General features: G+C 34.1%; 1 protein-coding gene across 1 annotated transcript; it reads left to right on the top strand.

Moving 5' to 3' along the window:
• The first annotated feature begins 666 nt into the window (after window positions 1-666).
• On the top strand, window positions 667-10,785 carry LOC108324457 (exonuclease 1). The gene is made up of 14 exons (XM_052871962.1): window positions 667-916; window positions 1,091-1,210; window positions 2,306-2,429; window positions 5,873-6,010; window positions 6,136-6,345; window positions 6,596-6,773; window positions 6,881-6,951; window positions 7,497-7,620; window positions 7,976-8,112; window positions 8,219-8,273; window positions 8,387-9,150; window positions 9,233-9,284; window positions 10,089-10,308; window positions 10,386-10,785. Exons 1-14 carry the CDS (start codon window positions 756-758, stop codon window positions 10,462-10,464), a joined length of 2,433 nt encoding a protein of 810 aa, XP_052727922.1. The 5' UTR covers window positions 667-755; the 3' UTR covers window positions 10,465-10,785.
• The last annotated feature ends 809 nt before the right edge of the window (window positions 10,786-11,594 follow it).

Raw genomic sequence — 11,594 nt, 5'->3', positions numbered from 1 at the left:
AAATTTAAGGGATTAAAAAAAATTAACTAAAGAATTTAAAAACTGATTTTTTTACATCATTGTAATTATATATGTTTTTAGTTACAACAATACCGTTAACCACGTAGGAATGGTAATGATGTGATAGTATTGAGGGATAAAAAATACATTTTCTTTTTAATTTAGAGGCTAAAATTTAAATTTAAATTTAAAGAACCAAAGAAAACTCAAATTTAAAGAATTACAATCATATTTAAGTCTAATTTTTAATGGGGCATAGTGTAAGTGTTAATATTTAGTAAAATAAAAAGACAAGGAATCAAATAAGTTTTTATCATTATTTAATCAATGCAATAAAATGTTAATTTTCAATATTCAAAAGTGAACAAAATAATAACAAATAAATAGTATCCACTAAATTTTCTGAAATCAGAGTATACACATCAGATAAGATACAATAATATCCCATTAAAATAATACAAAATAATATTTATTTGTTTTTCACCTTCTCAAACCCAATTTCAAGTAATAATAAACCATTTTTTTATTTAGAATTTCGATATTTTCCACTTCTGTTATTCCATTCCCCTTCATAAAATAATTAAGCATATAATGAAAATAATTTATATAAAACGCGCGAAAAGAGCAAATAAATGAAGCGAAAAACATATAAAAAGAGCAAATAAATGAAGGCAACATAAGTTTTGGCGCCCAATTTTCTTGCATATATGAAATGTATTGTGTTGTTGGTAGCTTAGTAGATTCTTCAAAGAGGAATGGGAATTCAGGGGTTTTTGCCGCTATTGAAATCGATTATGGTTCCAATCAATGTCAAGGACTTGAAGGGTTGTTCAGTAGCGGTAGACACCTATTCTTGGCTCCACAAAGGTGCCCTTTCTTGCAGCACCGAACTCTGCAAAGGGATACCCACTACCAGGTCGCTTCCCTTTTAGCTTTTGCCTTACTGTTATTTTATTGGGGTTTTCTTGGATTCATTGTTTGCAGAAACCTGGCTCGTAAAGGTTTGATTTTTTGAAATGGGCTTAACTACATACAAACTGGGTGTTCTGTTTAACTTAGTTTATTTTGTGTGTGTATTGGTGGGTTTTAGGCACATTGAGTATTGCATGCACAGAGTCAATTTGCTGCGCCATTATGGGGTTAAGCCCATTCTAGTGTTTGATGGAGGACTTCTGCCAATGAAGAGTGAACAAGAGATCAAGCGTGCCAGGTGCTCTTTATGTCTTTACAACATTGAATTTCGTTTTTCTTTATTGATTGTTTTTGAAAATAATTTTTGTTGAGTTGAGTGATACCTCAATTGTTAATGGGATGCTTTCATGTATGTTACGAGTCCTATGTACGTTAGGTATAATAATAAGCTTAATGTGGTACTTAATATATGATGCCTTACCACATAGTGGACTAGTTTTTTGGTTTGAATTCTCTATATCTGCTTAAGTCATAACAATTAGTGCTTTTGGATTGAAAGGGCTCTGTATAGGTTAGATTAAGGTATATGAACTGAATACTGAAAGGAGAATGAAGTCATCAACGTAAAGGAAAAAGGCCACTGTTGGGTAGGGTTCATGTTGATAGTGTGAAACTGTTGGAGATGTTGTTTCTTCTAGGAGGTGTCAATGTTGAATTCTCCATTGATTAGAATATGAATTTTAATGTGGTTCTTAAGCTATGAGGTTCTTTGATTGGTTGAACTAGTTTTTTGGATTGAGTTATCTTCTTGTGTTCTAGCCACAATAATTAGTGCTTTTCTTGAGAATTTCTCACGTTCTTGGAACACCAGTCTACATTTGCCTTATTTGCTCCCTTCGTGGGATTTCACTTCCCCAGTGTACAATGCGTCTGCATGTAGGACAATTATCCATAATGATATAAGCTGACTATTTTGAACAAAATTTTCTGAAGCCCTGTCTAGCTGTCTCTGTGTTTTTGTTTGTCAGGTTTATGATCTCAAATTGCTAAAAGATTTCCATTTCTGTTCTAGATGAAATGAATGTTTTCTGTGCTGTTTGTTGATTGCTCTGTTGTTTCAAATATTGAGGTAAAACCGATTTGGTTTAGTAAGAACTACAGAAAAGGAACACTTTTAATCAATGGTCTGAATTTTATAGTCTTTCTCCAGTACGTATGAAAATAACACATTATTAAGTATTAAAGGATAATAAATAAGAGGCTGTGAACGTTATTACAATATCACCAAAGAGGAGTTCTTTGATTTCTGGGCAGGTTTAAGAACCTTAAAATCTCATCGAGAGTCTTTGTACTTTTGCACATGAAACAAGTATTTTCTATGCTCTAAGTGCAGGGTTAGAAAGGATAATTTTGCACGTGCAGTTGAACACGAGTCAGATGGAAATTCAACTGCTGCTTATGAGTGCTACCAGAAAGCAGTTGATATCTCTCCCCAAGTTGCTCGTGAACTAATTCAGGTAAGAAGGAGTTACATATATCATAGTTGGTCCCATTTTTGTGATATGAGTACGTGTGTTTCCATTTGTGTGTGTATCATATCTGCATTTCATTTGAATATATTCAAAACAGTAATTCCTAAAGAGTTTCTTTGTTGTTGTGAATTGTGTGTTTAATCACACATGTAAATCCTTTACTTATAATCATTCAAATATTAGTTAAGTATCCCATGTATCTCCAAATTTTAAATGATGGAGAATTTGCTTAAGCCATGTTATCTTTCATGTAACTGTTGTCACAACCTGGTACTCAACTTCGGCACTGCATTTAGCAACTGTTTTCTGCTTCTTGCTAATGAAAGAAATCAAGTTTCTACAAATGAGAAATAATATCCAAAAGTGGACCTCGTATCTAATGACGATCCTTTGCAATTAACATAAAAATAACAAACATTTTTGGAATTGCCTTTATCTACATATATTAAACTACAACCTGGTTCATTCTTGATGTGTCAAAGTATGTGTATCACCACATTCCAATGACAATCACATGGGCATTTAGGAATTGGTTAACCATGCTAACGGCATATGTGGTGTCTAGTTTAGTTAGGTAATTAAGTCTGCCTACCAGAAAAAAGTATCTTCCAGGGCCTTTCAATGACTTTCCTTGACCTGAAAGAAGCTTCAAATTAGGATCCACAGGACCATTGTTGGGGTGACAATAAATCATACTAGTCTTGATCAAAATGTCTAAAGTATATTTCCGTTTGGGAAATTGCAATGCTAGGCAAGGAACTTCGATGCTAAGAAAGTACCTAAGTGGACCCAAGTCCTTGGTCTGTGTAAGAATATAAGATGTAAGTTGATATGAATGAATCCATGTGTCTTAAGAATAACAAAGGAAAACATTATGTATTAACTCAATACATTACATAGAGATAGGCCTAGACCTATATAATGAAAATACATCTAACACTCCTCTTCAAGTTGATTCTTATAAATCAGATGCAGAGTTTATTACAAATGTTATAATTTTAGGACCTTGCAATGATTTGGCGAAGACATCTGACAACTGATTATTAGAGTTAGTAAATTGAATATTATTGTCTATACATACAACCTTTTTACGAATGAAGTGACAATCTATCCCAATATATTTGGTCTTGTGGTGAAATTTTGGTTTTGAGGCAATATGAAGGACAACTTGGTTATCGTAAATGAGAGAATATGTGTAACCTGTCCAAATCACAATTCTTTAAGTTTTTGCCAAATAAGTTTACAAGTGGTAGAAGCCATAATGCTAGGCACTACTTCTGCATTAGATTTGGCTAGTGCATTTTTTTATTGCTTTTCCACGAAATAAAGTTCTTACCATTAAAGACATAATATCCTAAAGTTGATATCCTATCAATGGGAGAGCTTGCCTAATCTACATTTGAGTATCCCATAACTCGAGTATGATTATTGTGTCTGAAATGATAAGCCCTTTTTTGTGGCTCCCTTAATGTATTTTAGAACGCAAAGGACAACATTCCAATGTTCTTTACATGAAGAATTTAGAAACTGTCTTGCCACATTGACCACAAAAGAGATGTAAGGACAAGTGACTGTGAGATAGTCCCGTTGGCCTGGACCTCTCATGATCTCAAAGTAACTCCCCTAGATTGGGTAGAAGTTTAACATTGGGATCCATTGGTGTGTAAGGGGGTTTGAAGTTTTTAGCCCAATCTCTTTTAAAATATCCAATTTCCATAGCATACCTCCTGTGGGAAATTATAATTCATTGTAGGATTGTGCTACTTGAATTCCCAAGAGGTATCTAGGTTTTCCAATGTCTTGTTTCAAAATGATGACAAAGGTGTTGTTTTATTTTTAAAATGGCATGGTAATTGCTATTTGTGAGAACAATGTCATCAAAATACACTACTAGGTTGATACACCCAATGCTTTAATGCCATAAAAATAAAATGGTCAATCTCACTCAGTGGGACATCTTCAATGGTGGAAGAAAAGAAAGGAGTATTCTTAAAAGGATGTAACACAACAAAGACTAGGTATCGCGTAGTTGAGGAGAGAAACATTGATAACAATTTTGGAGTTGGGAATAATCCAAAACAATACATTTGACATATTTAATAGAGTTTATTTTTACTTGGGTGAGATCATGAGTAAAACACGTGCTCCCAAAGATACAAAGAGAGATATAAGGAAGTTCTTTTTTAGGGTTGAAGATGGAATAGTGAATTTAATTATTAACAATTGATGAAGGCATGCGATTAATAGGTTTATTAACATATTGGAAGTAAGTTTGTTAATAAAGATTAGATTGAAATGACATCTAGGAAGACAATAAGATATAATTTAAAGAAAGCTGTGAAAGAGGATGAGTTTATCTGATGCCTTGGACTTTAATTTGAGAAGCTGTTAGCAATTTGGGTCATTCATATATATATATAACAAATCATTAAAGGTGTTAGATTCATTATATTTTATTCGCCAATTTTATAAAGTGATCTGATTAAGTAAATGTAGCTAAGGGCATATATGTTATGAAAGGACTATTGTGTGAAGACCATAAGCAATATTTAATTTGTGGAGGGGCCAAATTAAATATCAAAACTTAAGAAAGAGTAACTGACAGAGGCTACATAAAGGGGTCATGGTCCTCATTTGTGAGCATGTTCATATTAATAATTATTGTGTAGAAACCATATAATTTGAGGCACCAAAATCAAGTATCTGAGGTCCAAGAGGGGAGGACTGAGAAACAAAATCTATAGGATTACCAAACTAGTGACAACTGAAACAGATGATGCAGGTTGGTTGGTTGCTTGAAGCTTTAGAAATTCATGATACTCAGTTATATAATCATGATATTTGAACTAGAAGTTGTCAAATGACGAGCCCTGTTTTGACCTTGAAAACATAACTAGATAGCAACGACCCAAGTGCTGCAATTTGCTGTCCCTTAGTTTTTTGCATGGGATCATTGTTATGTTGGTGAAAGTCATTAGAGATTGAGCAGAAGCAAAGAAGTCAAACAATGCCAAACAAAGTCCAAAAGTGATTCATCGGAGAAGGAAAAGCTCACAGGGAGGTTGCTGGAGGCTGAGTCATTGGAAAATGGCGTCACATTCTGATCAGAGGGTGCGGCATGACTTGACCAAGCCAAAGATGGGAAGCATGTGTGAAAGATTTAGGCAGTAACACTTGCACGGTGGTGGGTTGTGGGGAGATAATGATTTTGATTGTTTCTGCTTGTTGGAGAAAGGGGGGCTTGTCATTGAAGAATAGAGGATCACAACATAATTATAAGTAATATATAGGAAACCTAATAATTGCTAATAAGGGAGAATATTTACAATCATCACTGTACACATTTTCCGAATTTTTAAGATCAAATAATATCTTTTACAATGCTTTATATCTCCAAATAAATGTTTAGCATTATTTTTGTGTGGAAGGTATTGAAGCAGGAGAATGTGCAGTATATTGTTGCTCCTTATGAGGCAGATGCCCAGCTGACATTCTTGGCAATTAGTGGACAAGTTGATGTAGTTATAACTGAAGATTCTGATCTTATACCATTTGGCTGCCCTAGAGTAAGTTTACCAGGTGGCTTTACATATACATGTTTTATGTTATTTATTTTCTACTGTAAATTTCTTCCTACGTTTTGATTTACTCACTGGTTTTTTATTGGCATGCTTCTTCCTTGAAAATTTAGATTCTCTTTAAAATGGACAAGTTTGGTCAAGGAGTTCAGTTCCAGTACTCTATGCTACAAAAGAATAAGGAGCTTAGTTTTGAAGGGTTCAACAGACAAATGGTTCTTGAAATGTGTATTTTAAGTGGCTGTGACTATCTTCAGTCCTTGCCAGGTATGGGTCTTAAAAGAGCCCATGCAAGCATAAAAAAATTTGGAAGTTATGACAAGGTAAGTGCGGCTGATACACCTAACAAGCATGATTGTTCAGGACCTTAAAAATTAATAAGGTTTTTTTTTTTTAATTTTAACTATCAATGTTCTTTTTCCATGTTTAAACCTACTCAAGCAGTCAGGTACATCTATACTTAGCAGAAATCCTAAAAAGTGTTGTTTTTAATGATATATATCTTTTAAATCTTGTATGTAAATCTTTCTATATGAAAATTTTCTATTTCTAATGCCAATTCCAATGTATCAGGTACTTAAGCACTTGAGATACAGTGGAGTTTCTGTGCCTCCCTTGTATGAAGAGTCATTCAAGAAGGCTATACGTACTTTCCAATATCAACGGGTTTATGATCCAATTAATGAAAATATTGTCCATTTGTCTAATATACCAGATGATATTGGTGACGAGTTAGACTTTTTAGGCCCATATCCTTCATTTTTAATGTTCTTTTTTCATTTTAAATTAATATCACTCCATTTTGTTCAAAATGTCTATAAGATCTTACTTGAAATTATACCTTAACCTGGGATACACCCATTCCAAAAGAAATAGCACAAAGAATAGCAAAAGGGGATCTTGATCCAATTACCAAAATGCCATTTGAGGTAAACCGTTCAATTTCTTCTTTATTTTCATCCTTAACAAACTGTGCGTTTGTTAGAATTAATTAGTAAATTTCTAGTCAACTGAAACATCCATGCCTTTAGTGCCGGTCTTGTTCAAAATAATGTGATTAATTTCATTTGTTCAGTTTTGGAATAGGAAGGATAATTTGCATGATTGTGGAAGAAAAGGAATTTTGAAAATGATAGGAATAGGATTGACAACTGAAAAGACTGCACTATAACTGTTCCATCTGTGTTTACTTAGACGAGTGTGAGTATGTGTAAATTCTGCAATGAGGATACTTTCTGCCAACTAGTTCACTGAGCATACTATTTTTAAGTTTTGATGAGATGCGTGCTTATATGCTAAAAGTATTGTGAATAAAGCTTGAGGAAGTATGAATAAATTGTTACTCTTTCTTTTTAACAAATATTAAAAAAACAAGGGAAGCATTGGACACGGATGTATGCTTCCTCAAAATTTCATAGCCTTATTATTGTTGAAAAGGCACTGTGGCTGAAGTCCATTTCTTTTTAAATGGCAGGGAGAGAATCTTACAGCCAGATTGACAATTGCAGGAACTAGTCAATTTGAAACTCCTCGTTCTGAAAGTACAAAGAAAAAGATTGATTTGCCTGTGCAGAAGAATCTCTTGACCAAGTATTTTTGTATCCTAAGAAGCATTCTTCTTTAATTGATTTCAATCAGTTTAGCTTGATTGAAAGGGAGGAATGCAGGGCAGCACTTTATGGTTCACTCCGAACGACCTGATGCTGTTAATGCTTTAGTTACCATTGTTCTGAAGTTTTAGATTCAACATTATATAACATTCAAAACAATCATATAGCATTCAAAACAATTATACAACATTCAAAACAATTATATAACATTAAAAGCGATCAACTTGAGGCAATGAATTATGGTGGCATTTAGGCTTAGTGTTTCTTAACGACATACTGCAACTTGTAAGTAGCAGTGTTTCTTTTATTGCTCCTTAGAGTAACTTTTCCTTAGCCATGAAAGGTGTTGTTTCACTTGAAGCAAAAAGGAAATTCAGAGCACCTCGGTTGTCCCCTACTACTGCTAATGAAACAAAGAACCGTACTGCATCAATCATTGACTATGAGAATTTGGCCAATGCCCGTCATCCTAATAGCCATGTAAGCTGCCTAAATATTGAACTGTAATAGTGAAAATTCTGCTCATTGTAGGTGGTTAAACTCTTTTAGATATTTTTTAACCTATATTTCCTTTTTTCTTCTACAGACTGAATGTGATTCTGCCACAAAACTATCTGAATTTACAGAGTCTCCATATCATGGTAAGCTATAAATCTGCTGGTTTGCTTTGTTCTTTTGGATGGGAAAATCTTATTTCTTAAGCCTTTACATGTGTTGGTTGATGATACTCATCACATTGTTTGCATGAATTAAGTTTCTATGATCCATGAGGAGAAGAAGAACCCTGAACATGCAGTACTGCAACAGCCTAGGCAGCCTATTCATAAACCATGTTTGGGTTTGCATAAGGAGCATGGGAACACTAATGTCCAAGACACAGTAGAAGAGAAAACCAGGGAGGTATCTAGAAAGGTTATTGTTAGGAGTGCTTATTTTCAGCACAAGCAAGTGGACAAGAATGCTTGTGATGAAAAACTTGAGTACCAATCCTCTGGCATTGTCACTGATGAGAGAAAAAAAGCCATATCTGACAGTGATTTATGTAATGATCATTTGAAGAATAAAGACCAGGGACTCCATGACAAAGTTGAAGGACAAACCAGGGAGACAACAAGAAAGGTAATTGTAAGGAGCGCTTATTTTCAGCACAAACAAGTGGAAAAGAATGTTCGTGATGCAAAACAAGAGTACCAGTCCTCTGGCATTGTCGTTGATGAGAGAAAAAATGCCATATCTGACAGCTATTTATGTAATAACCATTTGAAGAATAAAGATCAGGGATTCCATGACATAGTTGAAGGTAAAACCAGGGAGACAACTAGAAAGGTAATTGTAAGGAGTGCTTATTTTCAGCACAAGCAAGTAGAAAAGAATGTTTGTGATGAAAAACAAGATTACCTGTCCTCTGGCATAGTCATTGACAACAGAAGTGCCATGTCTGACAGTGATTTATGTAACAACCATTTGAAGAATAAAGACTTGAAAAGGAAGCTTTCTCCTAATGACAATATTCAAAATGTAGGATTTCTTAACTTTGAACCTTTGGTTTTCTTTAGCACTCACTTTTTTAGTCTTGCACTAATGGTTTGACCCTCTACAGGAAAATTTGCATCCTAGGCAAATGCAGCGTGCTTCACCTCCTCAAAGTAATGGTATAAATCAATTTGAAGAAATATTAGTGGGTTTCACCTTCACAAGTGAAATAGCTAGTGCTAATTGTCTTGATATTCCACCAGTTATGTTTTTTTTTTCTTTCGTTGCCATTTTACTGGCTGTCCAAAGTGGTGGACATCTTTCATGACTGGCATTACATCTTTCACAAAAGATTCTATACATACTGATGGACGATTTCTTTTACAAATTTCATTCAGTTTCATTTTCTTGGCAATTTGGCTTATGGATAATCAAAAGACTTATTGATTGAAAACAGTAGCTTATCTTTTAAAGTACAGACTGGTGTCTTAGTAGAGTATCTAAACTGTAGCTTATCTTAATGATTTAATATTGACAGTGTGTTTTAGTAGAATAAAGTACTAACTTGTGAAGAAGTCTGAGTTGAAGAAGTTGCATGATTTATCGGTATTAACTATTAACCCTTATGCAAGAGAAGGAGAAAAATGATGGAAGGAGATGGCAAATGCAAAAGAAATGGAGATTAACTAATCAACACCAAAAAGCTCAGCGATAACAAAGATATTTGTTGCAGAAAATTACTTATCTAATTGAATATGAAGAACATATCACTCTTCAATGCAGATAAAATAGAGTGAATTTTCAGTTTCCTAGTCCATTTGTTTTATTCTGGCTCAGCAGAGATATCTGCTAGGAAATTTACTGAACATATTGAGTTAGGGTTCGGAAATGATATCACCAAGAAACAACTCCACATGCTTTTTAAATAATAATGAAAGGAGTTATCTTGAAGTTTCTCTGAATTCTGATTTTCTTGAATTTAGGTTGCTGTGATCGCGACGTTGAAGGACCAGTTACAGAGAATAATGGCGAGGAAGAAAAATTCGGGACAAACATTTCCCATTTGGGTCAGTATTCAGAAATAGCTGAGAAGTCTATGGAAAGATTTGTCTCTGTGATATCATCCTTTAGGTGCACTTCTGGTACTCGTGTCAGTGGTCTCCGAGCTCCCCTGAAAGATGTTCGAAACACTTCCGATAATAGGTAATATTTTCTTTTTCTAATTTTAAATTCATTATCCCTTGGACTTTCGTATGTGACCTGTTTATCATAATTCACAGGCCAAAAACTGCGGACTTTGGACAATATGCATATGTGCCAAAGCAGACAAAGATTAGAAGAATAGCTCCTGGGAATTAATTCAAGTTGTTTAAAGAGAACTTGATTTGAGGTATATCTCATCATTTCAACACCATTCTGCCCCAGCCAAGACCTGCATTGAGTTAATTTTTCTTTGGCAGCAGTAAATTGTATTCTTGATGTAACCATTCATCAGCCTGAAAATTGGTCATCTTGTTTTTTTTCATTTAATACCACACTAAGTATAAAACTTGGTTCAATAGCGTTAATGAGACAGTGAAAGCTTGGCTAGGCGGCTATTTTTCTAACTATTTGTATGTCCCTGAATAAGTGTATGCCTCCATGTTTTGTATTCTCATTTATTGATATCAATTGAAGAATAGAAGCATTAATTTTCTGTTTGTTTCTGGCTTTAAGTTCCAAGGGTTTTGGACTGGTTTTTGGTCAATAAATCATACTAGATGCTATTTACCACGAGATTCAAAGGTACCTTGTCTCCTTTTAGTAGTGTGGAAAGTTGAGATTACAAAGGTTCAATGACGTTGATCCTCACTTGATACCAAATAAATAAAGAACTTGATATACACATATACACATATATCTTTTTAATTATTTTAGCTTATCACAGTATTCATGTAATTATAATAGTCTTTGTATTGCCTAGTGTAGTGTCATGGATAGGTTGAACATCCTAAGGGAATTTGTATAGTTAGAATGGAATGGATAGAGTCCGGTTCTCACGGCTCGGTTTGATTGAGGTTTAGTATTCACAAATTGGTCTTTAAACTCAGAATCTTCGTTAGAAGATCCTAAGGGAAATTGTATAGTTAGAATGGAATTGATAGAGTTCAGTTCTCACAGCTCGGATTTGATTGAGGTTTAGTATTCACAACTTGGTCTTTAAACTTAGAATCTTCATTAGAACAATTAAGTCGTCTTGTATTCAAATTGTTGATGGTCTCTAGGCCATGTGTATTGGTAAGTAGTTTGATCTTCTATTAAAGGTGAATGTAACTTATAGGTTGGTTATATAGTCCGCTAATTACTAACATAGAGATCCAGTAAAACTATTACGAATTTTATGTGAAAATTATGGAAATATCTGCTCGTAGTACTTGAAATCGGTTGAGGAAACTATAAGCTTTAAGGATTACATAATATTAGTTAAAATCAAAAGATAACAGAACAAA

The sequence above is a fragment of the Vigna angularis genome, chromosome 1 (genome assembly GCF_016808095.1).
Source record: "Vigna angularis cultivar LongXiaoDou No.4 chromosome 1, ASM1680809v1, whole genome shotgun sequence".
In the NCBI taxonomy this organism is placed as follows: domain Eukaryota; kingdom Viridiplantae; phylum Streptophyta; class Magnoliopsida; order Fabales; family Fabaceae; genus Vigna; species Vigna angularis.
This window is presented reverse-complemented; position numbering and strand designations above follow the sequence as displayed.